We start from the raw sequence: 21402 nt of genomic DNA, 5'->3' as shown, positions 1-21402 counted from the left end.
TCGTATTTTGCCCCTTCTACTCTGATGATGAATATTTATTGACTGGCACTCTTGCAAAAAATTGAAACACCAGTTGGCAAATTAGCACAAATCCAAATGCCCAAGGGGCCAAATGATAATCCTCTTACACCATCTTTACTCCAACTAAACTATTGTTGAATCATCTAATACTGGCATTTTAGTACTCTGATTGGAATGAACACGGCGCAGCCGATCGACAAAATATGGGGACCAGAGATTCTTAAAGAAAAGCATCATATATTTACTGCTGAACTTCTTCTCATTCAAAATTAACAATGGTTGATCACAGCCACAAAGAGAGCTTAAATACATGGCTGTCCACTAAACCGATTACTGCAAATCAGAACTTTATGTATGTTTCTGTGGTAGAAACATGAAGGTTAGCTATGCTATTATACCACCCAGACTTAAAGGTTAGCTGCAGTTATCTAAAGGAAGGGACCTAGCTTGGTATATTAGCTTTTACAGAGACTTATGTGATTAGAACGGCATCACTGTATGATGTTCAATGCTCGTTAAGCTGTTAGATGAGGAAGCAACTATCTTTTATCTCCCCATTTTGGGACAAACAAGTATACAAGACTAATAATGTACCGGCCTTCTTAGACAGAGTATAATGTTATACTAACATGTGCTCTATGTAGTTGCCAATAGAGAATGAAAATATTTATATTTGAGGCAAGCCAAGAAAAAATCATAAGTAACCTCATAAATTGCTCCAGGGAGAAGCTCGAGCTATAGGCTTCTTTCAGCATCAGTTTTCTGTTCACAATTTGACCTGCTCCCCACCCCCACGTAGATGCGATGATGAAGCCGCAAGATTATCGTGATGCTTGAGGACTGGACAAGCCGCATCTGACACAATGCAATTCCACGAAAACAATGAGAAAAAATTCAGGATTTAATTGTGGGATAACTGGAAAACATTCTGCTAAAATTTTGCAGATGCTCATGGTACACATTATCTATCACTTAGGAGCTTTGGAGATTATAATTCGCCTAAGTGATAATTTGATGATATAAAAACCAATGACAAACAACAAAAAGAATTTTTTTTTTTCAAAATAACCAAAAAAGACAATTTCCAGTCCAAGTTGTTTAATCTTAGAACACTGCACCAATTTGAATAGAAGAGCTAGCATATGTAATATCTCTGTCATTTCCAACTGCAAATGGATTGCATTAGGAACTTGTAGAAAGAGCTCAAGTGCATTTCAGATCTCACATGTCTTTCATCAATTACAAGAATTTGTGTGCGAAAATGCTTAGTGCATTTCTTGTCAAAGAAATAAAAGGAAAAAATTAACATCTTCACAGGAACCCCAAACTACAGTTACAGCAAAACCAGCACTTGAAAGGGAGTGTAAGAATTAAACCATCACTTGTCAAATTCATGTGAACATCTCTTTTATATTCATGAAAAGGTTTAGTCCTGGGACAGCAATAACCGAATTTCCTTATCTCCTTCCCCCTTTGGTTGCTGACCAAACTCACCTACGCCAATGCCAACAAATCTACAGGGGTAGGTGTTATGTGCATGTGCATCAATTATGAGTACAAAGAATCTCCAAATTACAATTGCCAGTATAAAATCCATCGGACAGGCAGACCATCCGGGAAAAGTAACACCATGAAAATTTTGTACCTATACATCTTTCTTAATTTGGCAACAGGTGAAAAACTAGAAAGTGCAATTACCCCAAAGATCAAAGGAGATGCATGCATCGAATACATGCTAATATAAATACGAAACAATTTGAGTCAAATCAAATATTTGAAAGACCTCACACATTCTGATATCTGAAATTCAATAGATAATGGTGCGCATACTTTGGCAAAAGATCAGATACAAAGAGCCCCCATATCAGGTGGCCCTCCATCAGATCCACTAGAAAGTGCAGATGTGTCCAACCCTCTCTTTCCTCGCTTCTTTTCCTTTCTACTTTTTCTGGATTCAAAAGCTCGATCACTGCAAAACAACATTTAGACATAAAAAAGGAGAAATCTTCATTGCTGTCTTTGTTTTTATAAGCACAAATTTAAATTACTCATGTATGAAGTTTTTCCAAAGTGTACACATTATTCAACAAAGTGTAGGAGTAAGAAAATATTCCAGACTTGAATTCAAGGAAGGCAATTGATACCATGTTGGATACATAAACCATAAAATTTCAAGATAAATATCAATTCCAATCACAGGGAAACAGGAAAAATACTTCAACAAAACTATAACTTGACATATAAAGCACAAAGAGAACGGGAAATACTTGGAAATTGCAGAGACTTTCCCTGTCCCTGACCCACAACAGGACTTGTATTTCTTTTTTGAACCACATGGACAAGCCTTGTTTTTTGGGATTTTCTGCATTTCAAATAAAAGAAGCAAATGAAAATCAAGAGGCACATCACCAACAGATCTCATGTTTAAGCTTAGGCTAAAATGGTAAAAAGATATAACTTCATCATTTGCCAAAACCTTGTCTTCTCGCTGGGCACTGCTATCATCATGAGTCCGTTTAGCACCATTGCTAGGTGGATTCTCTTTATAGGTCTCTTCCACATTTTCCTCTCTCGGTTCCTCAGAATTTTCATTAGCATCATCACCTAAATACCACAAAGAATTATGAAATAGTTATTGGTGGCAAGTTTGACAACCCCAAAAATCCTTGGATGACAAGACAAAGTATGCTAATCCCACCAGTCACATCACAATGACTCCAAACAAGCTTCTCGTGAAGCTAAACACCCTATCTCTGAAACTGCGAAGTTAAATAACTAAAAAAATCTGGAGAGATAAATACTGACCAGCCATTACCATGAGAAGCATCTGCATTGCAGGGAGACCGGACAATTTCCCGTGAAAAATCTTCAGTGCCTTGTTCTGCTATCAAATACTCTATGGTGGCATTAACATCCCCATACATTTGCAGCAATGTCTGCAAAAGTATCACGTCACACAGAAATCAGAAAAAAGCCCAAAGCATCGCATTCTAATTCTAGATTCACCCAGTAAATGAGATTGAGAGGTAAGCATTTTAATGCAAACATGCATGCCGAGGCAGAGTGGACATAACCTGCTCAACTTTCTCAATGCTCTCACAACCACTTCCTGCCATGACTAGCTTGATGGATCCTGCATCAGTAATATCCTTACCAGCTCCTAATTTAGACTTGTTTGACCCAGCTTTTGCTTGGCGGGATGACGACGAGAGATTAGAATCAGCCTTTCAGAAAAAGAAATTATCAAATCACATACTTAAATTCACAAATTTGTCCAACTCCCATACTAAAAAACCAAATTAAGTCCCAATAGCAACCTTGATTGTAATTGGCCTGGCTGGCCCATCTCCGGTGTCTTCCTTCAACCTTACACTGTTGTAATGTTCCTCATCATGATAAGATCTAATAAAACAAAGCAAAATATATAAGTTACAACAATGCACATACAAACACCAATCAGTACAAAGAGACTAAAAGATTTTCCCTATCCACAAAACAATGAGGGCACGCACATTTTTTATGCTTGCTTCGCATGATGACACTTATCGAAGATAGTAATGTATGGAATATCACAGATCCACTAGATTTCATGACCCTCGTGACAATCCAAAGTCACGATGGCTACCTCGACAGAGCCAATCAATCTTAACTTAGGATATACTGGCATGTCATTCATTGAATAATATCTGAAAATGGGAATTTCAGTAAAAAAATTTATTGAAGAAGCAAAAGTTAAAGTGACATTTTGGTCTCCTATCATGTATGCTATGCCAGTAATTTATCCCCCGGTGACCACACCAAAACATCTCTCAAACTATCAAAAGAACCTCCATGGTTAAATCTAACAACACCGCAACTACACTCGTATCTGCAACTTATAAGATGATGCCCTTGCATGCCAAAATTTCACAAATCAGCAGTCTCCCTGAACAAGCTGCAGTACCTTCTTTCATGTAATGAGCCGGCTTGTTTGGACGGCTTGTAGTTATAGCTTTTTTTTTTTTAAATCTTGTGGCTCTCGTAATTTGACTTTTAAGAAACTCAAAGCACCTAAAAAATTTTAAAATAAACAAAATTTACCTAGAGGAACATATAATCTTTTCATAGTCTCTCAAAATTTAAAACATTTTTTTTTCTATTTTCAACTCTTTTGAGGGAAAGTAAAATGTAAGAAAAGGTAATTTATTTAAGTGTATACAAACAGAGCCAGATCTCATCCAAGTATTTGAGCACTTGCTTAGCCAAAAGACAACATCAGGCTCTAGATTCAGAAAACTCACAAATGGATCATACGAGCACCAGGCTGATCAAAATTGCGTATGTACCAGCGAGGGGACATGTTCTGCATCAAGTAAGGAGTGAGTTAGATTGATCCATCTGGAGTCAATGAACAAATATTTGCATGCACGGCATGTATCAAAACTAATTACTGCTAAAAGGTGCAATATATCTCTGACAAAATCTTTAGCACATAATCACCAATGGTCCTTCCCATGCTTTTACCACAATAGACATCATGAGACATGCCAGATTTCATTGCGCTCCAGATGAGTCAACTTGTCAGTCTAAAGAGTAACAAATTGTAACCAGACAGAAAAGAACAAGCTATTAGAAAAACAACATTCTAAGTGGTCTTTTCATCTTAACAATGATGGGAAGTAACTTCTCAGATAACGGAGGGCCATATTGGGGAAGAAAGCCGTTATATGAAGAAGTGAAGAACAAGACTGGAAAGCGATAATCATGGCTTCTAATTCTAGGATTCACGCTTAAACAGGAAACTTCAAATCCAGTACCAAGGTTCATGATTGACGAGTCTAATGACGTCCTTATTTAGTCTGGATGTTTTCCCTGAAGGACTGAAAAAACCATAACCAAAAAAAAAACTTAATGTAGCCGATGGCTAGTGACATCCTTGTCAGTCTTACCCGATGAATGCAAATGTTACTCCGAGTAACAAGAGAAGCTGCTTGCAATTCCATATGACCAGCCCACGTGCCATCATGGTCCATGGTTTTGCAATACTCCTCAAATGGCACCTCATCCTCAATAAATGGTTCAAACATTTCACGATTTTTCTGTCATTAATAATTCCCATCTTAGATGCATATATCAGGTCCCTTCTTCAAACAAAGATTTTATTTCCTTAAATACATCACTATAAGAAACAAACCAATCAAACCAATTCTGTTGAAAATTGAAACAAGCAAAACTATCAATTTGTTCGATTGTAAAACATTACAGTTTTAACATACATGCTAAAAGGTTGATTTATTTTACATTAGTGTCAATTTTTCTCATTTTCGATTTTGTCGGTATCTCCTCCAAAATATATGTCGGCTTGCATAAATTGCTACCATAGAGTAGCAATCGCACGTTCCTGGAGGCTAGAACAATGCTGCTAACTATATAGTCCAGCTTCCTCCCATACCTGTCAGTAGGCCAAGATACAGCATTTAAATCACAGTTACCAATCAACAGGTTTTCCTCTCTAGTAAAATAAGAATGTCAAATTGCTCAGGTGATCTTTGCTTTAGTATAGCACTATGCAACAGTGACTGTGAGCTGTGACTGTGAGCTGAATAATAACAGGAATAACCATTGGCAGCAGAAATGTAAGCTTCGATGTATTATACCCATTTTAACTTGTATTTTTTTTGGCAAAGGGATGCTATTTCAGTGTCTAAATAGGTGTGAAATCCATCAATACTTACAAAAAAAGTTCAATAACAAAACGCACCAAATAAAAGTTCAGATTCAGATCGCTGAGCACTAATACAAAGGAGGACAACATCACCATGTAAAAAAAATAAATAAATAAGAACATAACTTCTACAGCTTGAAAAAGAGAAATCAGTATCCCACGTACCGATATGTACTGAACAACCATACTCCGGTACTTTCCATGTTCATCTTCATTGCCTTCCAACTGATCTGCAAGGGCCCTGAGTAACAAGGGTGGACAACAATGAAAATTCCAACCACAGCAAAGTCATCACCCTAAAAAAGAGCTCCATACAAGGCAGTAAGATTACCTGGAGGACAAATCATTGTGGAATGAAAACAGGAATGAGGAACATGATTTGTTTGTCTAGGACACTGTACAATAGTTGATAGAATTTTACAAAGTAACTTAGTTGGATCTCGGAAGAGACAGTATAATATCCTCGAGACTAAGGTAGAAGAGCTACATTCCCTGACAAATAGAGCTCTTCTCCAAGATATGTTTCCGGATGCAGTGTATCAGACAGAATGATACATCATACGAAAATGCAATGGTTTTCCCAACAAAGGAATTTCTAGTACATTATGATAGTGTTCCAGAACCAGTGTACCATAAAATGCAATGTGTGCTGTGTTCTGACAACAGAGTGGTAATTCAATGAGCATACCACGAACCTTCTACAACAGAGAGGAATACTATAATTTTACAAAGCAAAATGAATTTTCGGAAAATTCAAAAATCATGAACAAGTTGCTGATATTTTCTAACAAGGAACACGGACCTGAAAAAGCAATTACCATCTGCAGTCACCTGGACAATTTTCAGGCCTAGACCATCAAGGTGAGCTCGGAACTGCGTGATATCAGCTTGTTTCCCCTGCTTTTTGACCTGTTCATCAACGCATGCTACATTCACGTCTACTCAGATTCTAAAAAAAAACATACCACCTACGAACACTCCAACTAAGAACTTAGCCAAAAACACGTCCCACGAAGGCTCAATTCAGAGGCCTCGGAGCAACAAGCAGGTTATCACGGCAAGTGAAACTTTCGAGTTTCTTTGGAGAGATAAAATACGCCGCGCCTCATCGAAGAGCAAGCAATAGTTACGAGCGCCGAAATAGAAGCAAATTGCAACCATACGAGCGAAGAAGATGGCTTACGTGAGGCTGTTTCTTGGCGTTGGACTTGCGGTTCTGCTTCTGTACCATCGCTGCGGAGAGAAGACGATCGATGCTTCCGGCGATGATCGAGCGAGGTAGAGATGTGACGCCGAGAGACGGCGCTCAAACCAGAGTCGCGGCGATTCGAACCGGAGCGATGATCGCCCAGGGAAGAAGATGGAGACAAATGCCGAATGGGCCATAGACTTTCTCCTTGGGAGCCCAAGTTGCCTTTTCTAGAAAAACGAAGGATGGGCCGAGGAGCGAGCCCAATATTATGTGCCCTTACTTCTTTTTTTTTCCCCTCTTTTTCAACCATATCCCGATATTTAGGGTCAATTACAATGTGGCCCTCATTCTGTGAATTTTTGCAACTAGCCCCCTTCTATTCTTAGTAGATCGAGTCACCAAATCATCTCGAATATGCAATTGAATGCTCCTATTTATTCCTCATGGAGGTATGGACTCCCATACTTGCGCCGCTGGCCTGGCTATCGAGCTCCATAATCGAAGATTTCCCATCCACTCAAAGTAGCGCAAGCTCGAATACGCCCAAAGTCTCGCTTGTTCTTTAGACATTGGAGGGGTGATAAATCAGAATGACATGATGCACGTTACACTCTAGTTTTATACTCCTTTCATTGGAATTCCCTGGACTTTTTCTAAAGAACTGCACAAACGAATGTGGATTTCATCAAGATCGCAATGCCCTTGAAACGCTGGATAGACAACTAATAAAGAAATATAGTGCTTTCGAATGCATCGGCTTTTTGGCGGTATATCCAACCAATGTCTTGCTAAACATATATTGATTCTGGGTGCCTTAAGGACACTTGTTAAGCCACAAATTGAGGAACTTATAGTTTCCAACACATTATTTGTTCTCGTGTTATGCATAATCGATGCTTTAGGGTGCGCATGATAACACTTCTGAAAGAAGATTTCTGCTTTAAAAGTGCTTCTGGAGCGGAAATCGATTTGATAATGTAACTTTGAAGCGTAAATCCGTTTGGTAAAAATTTTTAGTTACGAAAGAAATTTCCACTTTTGAAATTATTTGTCCCCTAATTTGAAAAGTTAAAAGAAATAACTTCTCCAACTCAAGAAGTACTTTTCACCTTGTCTTCTTTTTATTATGCCCTCACACTTTTTTCGGTCATACCCACCTCCGCCAACCTCCGCCGCCGTGGACCATCATCGATCGCCGCCTATCGTCGACCTCCATCGGCCGCCACCCCCGACCACCACTAACCACCGACCATAGCTCACCCCCACCCATCGCAGACCTTCGTCGCCCACCACTTGTCGACTACCCCTAGTAGCCAACCACTTACGACCTCCACCGACGATCGCCGACCTTCACCGGTCACCACTAACCGTGACCACCTCCACCGCCAACCTTCGCCGACCGCAATCGCCGCCAACCACCAATCTTCGTCGGCCGCAACCGCCACCAACCGCCGCCCCCTACTTTCAACCACCGACCGCCACACCGGCCGCCGCCGCCGAGTCACCGTCTTCGACCACTTGGGTAAAAAATAAATAATAATTTTTAAAATTTTTAAAATTTTAATAATATTTTAATAATAAATTTTATTTAAAAAAATAAAAAAATGAAGTAGAAATTTTTCGGCCCCGACAACAATTTTTCATAGAATATTTTGTATTAATAATGTTTCAGAAGTAGAAATTTTCAACCATTACCAAATGAATTTCTCTAATAAAAAATACCTTCTTGAGTAGAAGTAGAAAAATCAATTTCTGATCGGAAGTTGATTTTTGAAGCAAAAGTGTTACCATGTGCGCCCTGAAAGATCAAATCATTCCGATTTAAGTATGCCAGGCACTCATTAACGGGACCACTTTTACAAAGTTTAGGTGTTAGCTTGAACGGTAAGCTATCCAGACGAAATGGGTGTAGGGAAACGACCCAAACCTACACGCCAATCTTTAGTCCAAGTCATTGCAAACATCAAATGAGTTGTGGGACAATGACCCCCCATGCTCACCAAAAATCTCGCCCTGGCAAGTCAAACGCACTCATTGGCAATTACTCCCCCCAACTGTTTGCTCGCGTAAGCAAAGAGGGCTAGAACACCATTTCCATTTTCATAATGTTTCGAATTCCCTACATCTGGGATTCATTTACGAAAAAAAGATTGAGACCATTAAAAAATCTTAAATTAGTACTCGAACTCAAATTTACCCTCCGCTATCATTTCATTCAATATCCATTTTACGTGCCAAAACACCGTGATAGATGACTTGTAGGAATATTAGATGTGGAGAATGACAAATCCGAAATAAAATATTCACGTTTGTTGATATGTCTATCTTATGACGTGGCAAGGAATGGCGGATTTGGGTCGAGGATGGGATGAAAACCAGTTTGGTCTAAACATGTGATGTGAGAGGAAAATTAGATGAAGGTAAGTGTGTACTAAATTGAGAGTTTTAGTGCTATTAACAATTTACCAAAAGATCTTGTCAATAAGTGACATTGTAAAGTATTTAAGAGCACGTATGACAACACTTCAATTCTAAAAATCAACTTTTGGCTAGTGACACGGTAAAGTACCTAAGGGCGCGTATGGCAATACTCCCGCTCTGGAAATCCACTTCTAGTCAAAAATTAAGTTTTCGGCTTCTAAGCAGAAATTGATTTTTCTACTTATAGAGATAAGTAAATTTTTTTTTACTTTTTCAAGTATCTCCAAAAGTACTTCTAGAGTAAAAAAAAATACTTTTGAAATAACAAAATGAAATTGCGTAACCAAATAGATTTCTGTTTTAAAAGTTATGCTACCAAACAGATTTCAGTAACAGAAATATTGTCATGTATGCCTAAATCGATAAAAAAAAGTAAAAACGACCCTTTTCAACACATTTTAAAAATTACAAGAGCGCGATTTTTTTTTTCCTCTCTTCCGGAAAAGGCATTTATCTTACATACGAGACTTTCTTACATTCTCAAACCACTAATTCCAATTGATCGGTCTCGTCTCATCCCATCCCATCGAATGATTGAAAACGTCCCACGAGTGGTTAGAGCGAGGTTGTCTTGTCACCAGCCAAAAAAGTCGCGCTGAATTAAGCGAACAAAGAGACCGCCAAAACGTCACGATCGTGGGGCGGCGGCGGTTGTGAGGGATTATTGGCTTGCTCTTCACGAGTGGGCGCCTCTTTAGTTGGCCAATGCATCAAACGCTTTGGCATTTTCCGTCCTACTCTTAAATTGGACCGACCTATCTTATTTAAACCGACATAATGTAGGCAGCAAAATTAAACAAAAAGCAGAGAAAAGCGATGATGAGTCTATTTTATGGAGCATCTTTAGTTGGCTGGTGGTCCTCTATGTTCGCAAATTCGGCGGTTGACTGACATCCCAGCTCATAAAAAAAAAAAAGGAACATGCATGATCAAATTATAAGCAGCGATACTTTTTTCCACAAATGTCCAAATTACAAAGTGAAGAAAAAAGGGGTTCGCCACCCTTAGTTTGATCACGCCTCCTTTTTCTTTTTATCGTCTTTTTGAGGTTTTTTTTTTTTTTTTGTGTTTTTAATGTATTGTAGAAGCGGTGTCGTAATTGAAAACTTTCGAGCTGGACTCGACTAGAGGGGACCATAGAATGAGCAAATGAAAAATACAAGAAGAATCATAAGTCATGAGCTGGACTCTAGTTCATAGTGCTCTATTTTATCAATGTAACATATTACTCGTAAAAAGGGAACGAGCAATTTAGTTAATGACGAATTTACACGTCATTATACATATCCGTTTTTTTTTTTTCTTTCGCACTATGTCCATCCAAATAAATCTACATATGATTCACAAGAATTCTCTTTTCATTTCAAGGAGGCTTTTTAGTGTATGTTTTCGTGGTTTCGCTTTGCTCGGATTTCATTGGCGTACGAGTTCAATTTAGAGGCGGATTGGAGGAGTTTAGTAAAGGTTTCACTCTCACTTTTAGATATACGCTTGTTCAAACTTGTTATTATTCATGACGATGATGGTGGGGATGCCGAACCTAAGCTCGCACTGCTGAAAAGTAAAGTTGTTGTAACATATGAAGATCTTGATGTGTTCTTATTGATGAAGACAAATTCGATGATCAACAATAGATTTTTCAGTGTGAAAAGGTTGTAGATTTGCTTTTTGAGCATGTGACCTCTATAATTGTTTTGATTATTCATCTTGTTACATATAACTTGTTTTATTTTGAAGTTTTAGCAATTGGACCGCGATGTTTCTCTTTGATTTTTTTTTGTTTGCAAATATGAATGAAATGTTATTTTGACCAAAAACAATTATGGCTTAGGTAATTTTACCTTTTTTTTTGTGCACGACTATTAATTTCTTGTCAAAGTAGTTGAATTCTGGTCAATGGTTAGGCTTAGATACTGCTCTGAAACGTCGTTTTGAGGAGTTTTTTTAGTGTATGTTTCGTGGCTTTGCTTCGTTCGCATTTCGTTAGCATACAAGTCTAATTTCGAAGGAAATCGAAGGAGCTTCGTGAAGATTTCACTTTTACTTTTAGATATATGCTTGTTCAACCCTTTTATTATTTATGACGGTGGTGTTGGGGACACCGAGCCTAAGTCCGCACCGCCGAAAGGTAAAACCGTAGTAACGTATGAAGATCTTGATGTGTGCACATTGCTAAATACAAATTCGGTGATCGGCCGTCGATTTTAATTTGAAAAAGTTATAGATTTACTTTTTGAACGTGTCACCCCTATCATTATTTTGATTTATTTTGTTATCCCGAACTTGTTTTATTTTGAAGTTGTAGCAATTAGATTGCAATTTTTCTCTCTCTCTTTTTTAACCAATATGAATGAAATATTATTTTGACAACAAGTAATTTTACCTTTTTGCTTTTTTGCACGACTGTTAATTTCTTGTCAAAGTGATCGACTTTTGGTCAATGGTCAGGCTTACACACAGCGCTGAAACGTCGTCGCATCCCGACGATCACGTAAGAAGTCGCGGTCTGTCGACAAGCACCTGCGCCCTTCCGGTCCGTTAGATCAAAGCAAAAGCAAACGAAAACGATAGAGAGGGAGAGTCAACCAACCACCCCACAGGAAGCCCAAACCCAACTTTAACAAGCTTCCATTGACTGTTCTGCTCCACTTACAGCGCAACGACCACCCCACCGCGCTCGTCAAGCCCACGCGCCATTTCTCAGTGCTGTCTTCGTATGCTGCCAGAGAATTCAAAGGAATCTTTCCACCAAAAAGAAAAAAAAAAATTACTTCAACACAATAGCTTAGTTATGAAAGGAAAATGGGGCACGAAGGGTCGCGCCACACGCAGTTCGAGTTAATCCTACCGAGCTCGAAATCCACTTGATATAAAAGGTATTATATTCGACTCGATTTTTTATATCGAGTACATAAAAAAAAAATTTTGAAGAATGCTTATTTGACAATAGTGTCATTGTCAAATATGGTACAATTTCAACCGTAAATTAATATGTCATCACTGCGTGTTTTGTATAAAGCATTAATAAATTGAAAAATCGTGTGGTTATAAATAATTGATAGTAATATCATATTGTCAAGCGAGTATTTTTCTCAAAAAACAAATCATAGGATATTGAAATTAAGAAAGTGGGCATAAGTATTTTATATAGCTATTGAACATTCGATTTTGATTAGTATCACTCAACTCATAAACTCAGATATTCGAGGTTTGCGAGTCGATCGTCGTAAGTCGAACACGGACGGTAAAATTTGCCCGGAAACGCCGTTGCTTTGCTTCGGACGAGGGATTCGACCGGACCGTTCGAGCCTAAAAAGCTTAAACCCGGGGCCCGGTCGGATGGATGGGCCCCGATGTTCGTCGAATTGTCAAAGCCGTACTGGCGTCTCCTGTGATCACATCACTTTCATCTCTCTCTCTCTCTCTCTTGGCAGTTCAGTCAGCTCCACGTCACCTTCTCCCTCTTTGCACTTTCTCTCTCTACCAAACTCACTCTCTCTCTCTCTTCGAGTTTCTGGTTTTCGCTTTAGTTGAGTTCTCACTCTACAGCTACTGCCCGGCCAGGTTGAGTCGATTGTCTGCAATTGCGGTTGTCGGTGAGATCGCGCCATCGCTCGTTGTGTCGATTCATTAAATTCGGAAAGGCATTTCTTCTCTGGATTGCGATCTCCTACTGGACGACTACCTGCCTTTCTTTTTCTTCTTCTCGCTTCACCCCGAAATCGATGCTTCACGGACCTCGTACTGTCGCCGCCGCCTGCTGATCGATCCCCGTAAGTTCCCTGAGCTCCCTCTAAATGCTCGCATTGATCTTGTACGGTCTCGGTTTTATGGGGTCGGTGAGAGGTTCTGTAGTGTTTGGAATGTCGTGAGTTGATTGGGACGGCTCGCATTGGCTGCTCGGCGGTGCGTAATTCACGACAAACATGCAATCGGGACGATGATGAATGTCTGTGTTTTTTTTGTTCTTTTTTGTGTGTTTTTTTTAAGTCGCATTAAGATTGAGGTTGTTATTGCATGCGACTGTTCTGGTCCTGTCTATACTCAACCTTGTTGTTAGTCACAGTGCTCGGATTATCTTTTGAAGTTGGAGCTCTGGTGGAGCTCATCCTACGCTCGATTCTGCTTCGATGTTTGATTTATACAATTTGGCCGGAGGCTGGTATTATAATTCAGCTGTTTGCCTGGTTCAGTAACTTCTATTGCTAGAAATCGGTTTAACCGGGCCTGATATAGATGATGTGTTTGAAATATGGCTTCAAATTTCAGCTTCTTCATGTTCAACTCGATACATGCGGTTCTTCTTCATCTTATTTCCCTTTTCAGACTCCTTGTTCTATTTTCCATCCGTTTTTGCTTTTGCATGTGAGAGGGAGCGTTCATCCTTCCCACGTTGATTGTTATCTTCCTTCATAGCAAGTTAATCTTTTAGGCTGGGATATCTTTGCTGTTTAGCTAAGAAGTTCCGCGATTATGAAAACTCGAGATGTTCTGGCTTGGCACCTGACATGAACTCTTTGATGGGGAACAAGGTTCTGCTCTCATCAGTTGGCAGTCCATTTCCATTTTAAGTAGTTTTTTCCCTTTGATGTAGTTCAAAGTTTCATTCGGACACTGTTATGACTAATTTTCCATCACAACCCTTGCTTTGGGATATACATGCTTGAGAGCGGGATAGAAGGGTGTCCCTATGCGATACTAATTCCTATAGGCAGAAAGACGCAGAAGCTATATTTCATGACAATTGATAACAAGGGTATTTTACATTTTAGAATGCCAGTAATGTTCAATAGAGGACGGACAGATGCATAATAATCTACAGTAAACGAATGCAAAAGCCCTTTTTCTTCCTACAGTTCTGAACTTCATCTGAAGTGATTTTAGTATTTAGCAATTCATCTGTGCCTGTTCTTTATCTTCTTTGTAGGGAGTGCGTTGTTCATGATGCATGTTTCTATGTGGTCACTTTAAGAGTTTTATTTGACAGATGCGCGATATACTTTCACATGAAGCTGTGAATCGTCACTGGTTGCACCCAACAAGCTAGAGCGATTAAGCTGTATTTCCTAGATTGACTGATTGTAGCTTCTGACTTCATGCAAAATTTGTTCTTCTTTTGGCATTTGCCTTCATACATAACTTGCATTGTTTGATGTGCTTTCAGAGATACATTTTTGCAAAGTGATGGACCATAAAGCATGGCTTTGGAAAAAGAAAACTCCAGAGAAGACCATTGCGAATGATCAAGTTGACCTCCCCCTAAATGCAAACACGGAGCAGCAGGTAATTGTGGTCCTGTTGGAAATTGTTTGCATGCAAACTACTTGCTGGTAACAATTTTTTCATGAAGTTCTTTCGATGGTGTCAAGCCGATTTGGTTGTTTTCTGGTAATTTCCTGATGCTGTTATATGCTTCCCCCTGTGGCTGGTCACATAATGAGCAAATAGGCCCTGTTTTCAAAGGGAAGTTTAATTGTTGCAGCCCCAAGGAGGCAGGGATGGGGTATTCATGACTAATGGGTACTTAAAAGAGGAGTGGAGGCAACTGTTGAGACCATCTTTCCTATCTTGCCCCCCGTGATGTTAGAACCTTATAAATAAATAGTTGGCCAAACCACGCAGAATAGAAGTCTGGGTACAATGTCGTTCCTTTCGGTTTATTTGCATACAAAATTCTGTATCTCATAAATCTGAGTTGACGGATTCTTATGTTAAGATAAGGGGCGGCGATGCTTGATAATATTGACATTAAGGCTATTTACAAGTTTAACTGCTTTCTAGTGCATATCCTTTAATCAAGTGAATGATCTGTGTCTCGTGTAAGACTATAGCTTGGTAGTCTCACTAAACGTAGACCTCCTCACCTGCTGATTTACTCTAGACTTTTACGTCCGGCTTCTAAATGAAAAGGAAAAGGGTCAGCGACTGGTTTATGGTTGACAATGAAGTTTATACAGGACAGACCAGATATAGGTGTGTTATAAACTTAGAAGAACATACGGCATCTCTTTCATATAGGTGGGTACCATACTGGAAATCACTATCCAGATAGAACTCGGCAGTAAAATGGGTAGTATAATCAGACTCATAGCTAAATCACATGCATCTGAAATTTAATTTCAAACGGAGATAGACGTGTAACTTATAGGATTGTGATCTCTGTGAATTGTTGGAGCACTCAGGTGTTCTTTCTATTCAGAAATCTTAAACTTAGTAGCTGCTCCCCCTGGCCCCTCCTCTCTCTCTCTCGCTCTCATATTTATATGTCTGTGCCACAATTGTGGGTGCATATGCTAGACGTGTGTAAAATATATATCCTTGATGCATGAAAATTAATTTCATCCGACAGGTACAGGTGGCTTCAATTGATAAAGCAGAGTTGGAGAAAGAATTGAAACATTTGACTGATAAGCTTTCTTATGTTCTTTCCGAATGTAACACCAAAGACGAGCTTGTAAAAAAACATGAAAAGATGGCTCAAGAAGCTATGGCGGGTAATGCCTTTCCCCTTCTCGACTATTTTATATGACAAATTGGATATTTCTCCGCCTTCCATTCATTTTCAACTGTCCACCTACAATCTGCTTGTTTTTAAATTCGTTGTCTAATTAGGATGGGAGCAAACGGAAACTGAAGTGGTTTCTCTAAGAAAGAGGCTAGAGGAATCATTGAAGGAGAGACTAGCTGGTGAAGAGAGACTCGCACATCTTGATGCAGCTCTGAAAGAATGTATGCAGCAACTGCATTTTGTCAGAGAGGAGCAGGAAAAAAGAATTCATGATGCTGTTATGAAGACGTCAAAGGAGTTTGAAAAGTCCCAAGTAGTTTTGGAAGGGAAATTAGAAGAAACAAACAAAAGGCTTGCCAAGATGGGCATTGAGAATAGTCATCTCAGTAAATCTCTAGTATCCAAGGAAAAATTGGTTGAAGACTTAAATAAACAGCGAAAGCGGGCTGAGGCAGATATTGGTATCCTAATGGCTAGACTCGAATCCATCAAGAAAGATAATAATTCTCTCAAATATGAGGTCCATGTTCTTGAGAAAGAGCTTGAGATTCGGAATGAGGAGAGAGAATTCAATCGTAGGACAGCTGATGTGTCTCACAAGCAACACCTCGAGAGTGTGAAGAAAATCGCAAAGTTAGAATCAGAATGTCAGAGGTTACGTCTATTAGTTCGGAAAAGGTTACCAGGACCGGCAGCCGTAGCTAAAATGAAAAACGAAGTTGAAATGCTTGGAAGGGATTCAGCCCGGACGAGGAAAATAAATACCGGGCAAATAGGTTCCATGTCAGACTTTGCAGTCGATAACTGTCCTGAGACACCTAGTAAGAGAATCAGCATTCTCACAGAGCAGTTAATTGTCATGGAGGAAGGGAACAAAGCTCTCAAAGAAGCTCTAAGTAAGAAAGAAAGGGAACTTCATATCTCTAGGGTCCTGAATGTTCACACAGGTTCCAAATTACCACAGATTGACTCACAGGTTGAAGGATCACTAAAAGGTCAGAAGGGTGTGGACATGACAAGGAACACTCATTTGTCACATGAACCATCTCTGGCGTCAGTATCTGATATTGGCAGTGATGATAAGGTAAGTTGTGCTGAATCGTGGGCAACTGCTCTAATTTCAGAATTGGAGAATGTCCGTAACGAGAAACAGAGGCGGTCGGTATCCTCCAAAACTATTGGAGCTTCTGATATCAGCTTAATGGACGACTTTGTTGAAATGGAAAAGTTAGCAATTGTCTCTGCAGATGATAGATCAAGGGCAGACCAGGAATCCCATTCCACTGGTACAATCCTTGTTAACGTTCCTGAATGGCTTCAACAGATACTGAAAGTGGTTCTGGAGCAACATCAGTCCACTGAAAGACGCCTGGATGAAATACTTGAGGATGTTAGAATTACTTTGGCTCATGTCCACCGTCAAAACCCCGGAAAGTTTGGAGATAAAATGGAAAGGGCAAGTAACAACGAGAATAACTTATTTAAGCCTTCTAATAGTTCTTTGAGGTTGGGATTATCTCCTAAAATCGTTGACCCTGATTTCTTGTCAGTGGGAAAGAGCAATCAGAAGGTAAAGCCAGATTTGAGCAAATCAATGTCTAAAATAATTGAGCTTATGGAGAGTATTAGTCTTCCTTCTCAAAACTCAGAAAATCCGGATACATCTTTGAAGAACGAAAGGAATTTTTCTTCCAATAAGAGTTCAGAAACACACACAGGCTACATGGTTCGCATTTTCCAATGGAAAACTTCAGAACTTGGCGATGTCTTAGAGCACTTTCTCCGTACTTGTCATGATCTTTCGAATGAAAAAGCTGATCTCTGTAATTTTTTTAAAGAATTAGCTTCAGCTTTGGAATGGGTTCTGAACCACTGTTTTTCCCTTCAAGATGTTTCAAGCATGAGGGATGAGATTATGCAAAATATCGATTGGGATGAATCGAGAAGTGAAGGTGAAGTAGAAGCAGGAATTATACATAAGCTATCTGATGCAGATAATTTGCATATTCCCATCAAACAACTTTGTATCTCTACTAATTCTGTAGGTGACAATATCAATATATCTCAGCTGGGAGAACTCCAATCTGATGAACACAAAAAGTTGGAGAAAAATCTGGAAAAGATGGAATCGGCAAAGGAAGGTTTGGAAGGTCAGCTCCAGTCTGCTATAGGTGAAAATGGATCTTTGATAGATCAACTTGAAGCATCCAAAGAAACTATTGAGAGCTTGCACATGGAACTGAACAGCTTGAAAGAATCGAACGGTTTGGCTGAGGACCAGATTGTAAATCACAAGTTGAGTTATGAAGATCTTGATAGACAGCTTGCCGTGGCCAAAGTTGAACTAAATGAGGCTCGTCAACAGTTCTCTTCACTAGAAGTGGAACTGGAGAATAAGAGCAGCTGCTGTGACGAACTGGAGGCCACATGTCTTGACTTGCAATTGCAGCTGGAAAGGTAATTATGATTTCTTGCCTCAGTGATCATATCCTTGCTTGAATATATGTCTGTAATTGGTGGATGTTCCTTATCACTTGTATTTCTGAATCTAACGGACACGTCCATGTCATTTCCAGTATGAAGAAGGATGAGAGTCTGAAAAATGACATCATTCAGGAAGGAAAGCAACTACGAACTGTAAGTCACCATCAATGTTTGCTTTCTCAAATCCTGAAATTAGACACCATCGCCAAATCCTTTTGTCGGGATGTGAAGCAGTTGATTAAGAGAATTTATCGATGGCTCTCCATCTTGTCTCTTGAGAAGTACATCATCATTGCCTATTCATCCCAGGCATGTTTTCAGGGACCCGCAATCTTTCAATGCACATTTAACGAAGTGACTAGGAATAAAAATGGCATTAAGAAGGCTCATTACGATTCTCTCTTTAATTATTTCAAAAAGTTGTTGGGAATAGACTTTACTAGTCAATGTCTTCTCTCATGGTCTGGAACTTTGTTCCTAAGTAATAGAAGTGTAGAATGTTATATAAAGGGAGTCGAGCTTGTGTCTACCTATGAACACTAATAGAGATAAGAGTTAGAGGTCCTTTATTCTGAAGCGGCATTAAACGATCTTTGATTCTTTTAAAAGCTGTTAATTCAGAGTAATTGAGGTAAGGAACACTTGCTTCGGGACAAGATATGCAGATCCTTTGTCACTGATGCAAGATTATTTGTTGCAGAACTGGGAGATCACATCTGCTTCTGAAAGATTAGCAGAGTGCCAAGAAACCATTTTGAACTTGGGGAAGCAGTTGAAAGCTTTGGCTTCACCAAAAGATGCTGCTCTCTTTGATAAGATCGTTCCTACTCCAAAAGATGCAGACTCCAGCATCGCCACCAATAGCATCGCGATAATGATTCGAGAGTCACCCAAGAACAAGAGTATGGCCCGTCGCTCTTCTTTGTTGGACAAAATGCTTGCAGAGGATAATGCCAATGCTACGAACCTAAAATCCTCCGACATGAAGGGAGAGAACAACCATTGTTCTATCCTCCTGGGTGGATTGATGGAGCCTTCAGAGAAGCTTCTCAGTTCAAATGGAACTAAACCGACAGACGTCGACGAACCTGTTGGTTCTTTGGCCATCATGCCACTGAGAAAACGGGGAGCTGGGAGTCTGTGGAGAAAGCTTCTATGGAGAAAGAAGAAAGTTAACAGCAACAAACCATCTCTTCCATTTAATCATTGAAAACCATGCGTGTCCAACGGAAAGTTCCTTTCCTCTTTCTTATGGCTAACGGAGGAGTAAATAAGACCGCTTTCGAAGTGAGCCGGGTTTGTTTGCACTGCTTGTGTACATAGCGCAAGCTCCTCTAGTTAACATGCGGAAGTCCACACGGTTCTCGACAAAAGGGGTTGTCTTTTGTTCAAGAGCAAGCTAGCTGCCATGGTTTGTATATTCACTTCGCCTCCCAGTTTTGTAGCGACTAATATGAATGTGCTTGTCCAATAAATGTCTATTGTGGCGTGTACTTCCTATATATCAGCATTTAACCCTGAAATGCCGTGAGATTTGTCGGAGAATCACTGAGACATTATAAAACTTTGTAGATGTGGCTTTGTCTTGTGGATGTGCACAAGCCGTGAGAACCAAATCTCCTCTCAATTGCAGTTTGGGAGGGATTTTTAGATGGCTGAAATAAGAGGCATATCTTCAAGCAAACTTTGTTCACGGAACCAGTAGAGCAGCTGAAGCGTTCGAAACACATCCAAATGAACGCACCAGGTATTCTCGGGCAAGGTGGATTCACATGGAAGCTAGATTCAAATGCTTTAGTTTACTGATCATATTCAATTTTTCATCATTGCCACAAACCGCTGCCGGAGTCTCGCATAAACTCACTCGCTTTGGAAGTAACGTGGAGAATATTGAAATGCAGATGAACTGTTTGATGAGTGAACTGCAATCGGGATTCAGTCATTTTCAGTTTGAACCGAAACGTCCTTTGTGATAATACAATAATTTCAAAACTTCAACCAGATAAACACCTGCAAAGGTAAATTCTGTTAGACTTATGCACACAATCGCAACGAAGTAAAGTGCAAAAGCAAGAAAGAGAAATCGAGACACGAGATTTTATTCCGGTTCACCCTTAAATTAGGGTTAGGTCTAGCAAGAGATTTCACTATGATTAGCACCCCGTATCTCTCGTTACATCACTCAATTACAAGAGAAAAATTGTATATATAGCAGTAGCTATTCATAAGTTAAGCCTAAACTACTAATGAAAAATTACGGGCTTAAATCGTAAAAGCTCTCTAGTGTCTAGGTGCGTTGGCCTCCTTGAGACCCTTGCCAGGGCGGCTTCTCAGGACCCTCGCCCACTCGGCGTGGAGGGAGACCCACATACTTTCTTGTCACAAGGTAGTATAAACCATGTCCCAACAAATTCTAGGGGTAATGACATGAGTCTCGAAATTTTTTTTATTTATACCCTATAGGCGCCACGTCGTTGCTATGTAAGTACGCATGGGCACTTAATGGTGACGTCACTATTACTGTAGGTTTTTTTTTTTTTCGTGCTTTTTTCATACCTATTTTGGCTAACACACTCCCTAAAATAGTGTTCCAACTATAATAACCCTTATGGGTCCTACCTTTTAACACATCATATCGATTGACAATTATTAAATTCAGACGTGGATCTCATTTTGTGTTTACTTTATTTTTTTTCTTTTTCTTCCCTATCTCTCTCTTCTCTTTCTTTGCATGTTCGTCACCTGCTTCGTCGCTACCTTCTACACCCACGTCCTCCACCGCACTTCTGACCTCGAAGGCTGCATTGGCCTCGCCATTCGCTTGCTTCTCCGTGTCGCCACCCCTCGCAGCCTTTACCTGCAGCCCATTGGAGTGGCCGAGTTCAAGCCGAGCTTGGTTTGCTTGGTGAAGATGGTTCAAAACCTCATCGAGGAGAGCAACGAGAAGTAATTGGTGGCAAAGTGCAACCGCAATCACCGTAATTGTGTCAACAGCAACAACAGCAGCAGCTT

General features: G+C 39.7%; 2 protein-coding genes across 11 annotated transcripts; one reads left to right on the top strand and one right to left on the bottom strand.

Annotated features, from left to right (window-relative positions):
* Positions 1 to 544: 544 nt before the first annotated feature.
* On the bottom strand, positions 545 to 7100 carry LOC115740315 (OVARIAN TUMOR DOMAIN-containing deubiquitinating enzyme 7). Of its 8 annotated transcripts, none has more exons than XM_030673793.2 (12): positions 6909 to 7100; positions 6528 to 6634; positions 5891 to 5966; positions 4950 to 5099; positions 4302 to 4363; positions 3339 to 3423; positions 3096 to 3245; positions 2837 to 2957; positions 2498 to 2625; positions 2289 to 2383; positions 1852 to 1990; positions 545 to 853 (listed from the first exon to the last, which is right to left on the bottom strand). In XM_030673793.2, the coding sequence occupies exons 1-11, from the start codon at positions 6954 to 6956 to the stop codon at positions 1864 to 1866; spliced, it is 1149 nt and encodes a 382-aa protein (XP_030529653.2). In that variant the 5' UTR covers positions 6957 to 7100; the 3' UTR covers positions 545 to 853; positions 1852 to 1863. The 8 variants fall into 8 exon arrangements, with proteins under 8 accessions (XP_030529653.2, XP_030529655.1, XP_030529654.1 ...); XM_030673795.2 differs by having other exon boundaries at positions 545 to 877; positions 1817 to 1990; positions 6909 to 7099; XM_030673794.2 differs by having other exon boundaries at positions 545 to 876; positions 6909 to 7099.
* A 5739-nt stretch (positions 7101 to 12839) lies between these two features.
* LOC115740118 (filament-like plant protein 7) lies at positions 12840 to 19883 on the top strand. 3 transcript variants are annotated; one of them, XM_030673499.2, is made up of 6 exons: positions 12840 to 13170; positions 14563 to 14681; positions 15748 to 15892; positions 16011 to 18363; positions 18483 to 18543; positions 19091 to 19883. In XM_030673499.2, the coding sequence occupies exons 2-6, from the start codon at positions 14583 to 14585 to the stop codon at positions 19598 to 19600; spliced, it is 3168 nt and encodes a 1055-aa protein (XP_030529359.1). In that variant the 5' UTR covers positions 12840 to 13170; positions 14563 to 14582; the 3' UTR covers positions 19601 to 19883. The 3 variants fall into 3 exon arrangements, with proteins under 3 accessions (XP_030529359.1, XP_048128124.1, XP_048128128.1); XM_048272167.1 differs by lacking the exon at positions 12840 to 13170 and adding an exon at positions 13195 to 13347; XM_048272171.1 differs by lacking the exon at positions 12840 to 13170 and adding an exon at positions 14862 to 14945.
* The last annotated feature ends 1519 nt before the right edge of the window (positions 19884 to 21402 follow it).

Source organism: Rhodamnia argentea, chromosome 1, assembly GCF_020921035.1.
Source record: "Rhodamnia argentea isolate NSW1041297 chromosome 1, ASM2092103v1, whole genome shotgun sequence".
In the NCBI taxonomy this organism is placed as follows: domain Eukaryota; kingdom Viridiplantae; phylum Streptophyta; class Magnoliopsida; order Myrtales; family Myrtaceae; genus Rhodamnia; species Rhodamnia argentea.
Note: the sequence above shows the minus strand (reverse complement) of the source record. Positions and strands in the feature narration are given on the sequence as shown.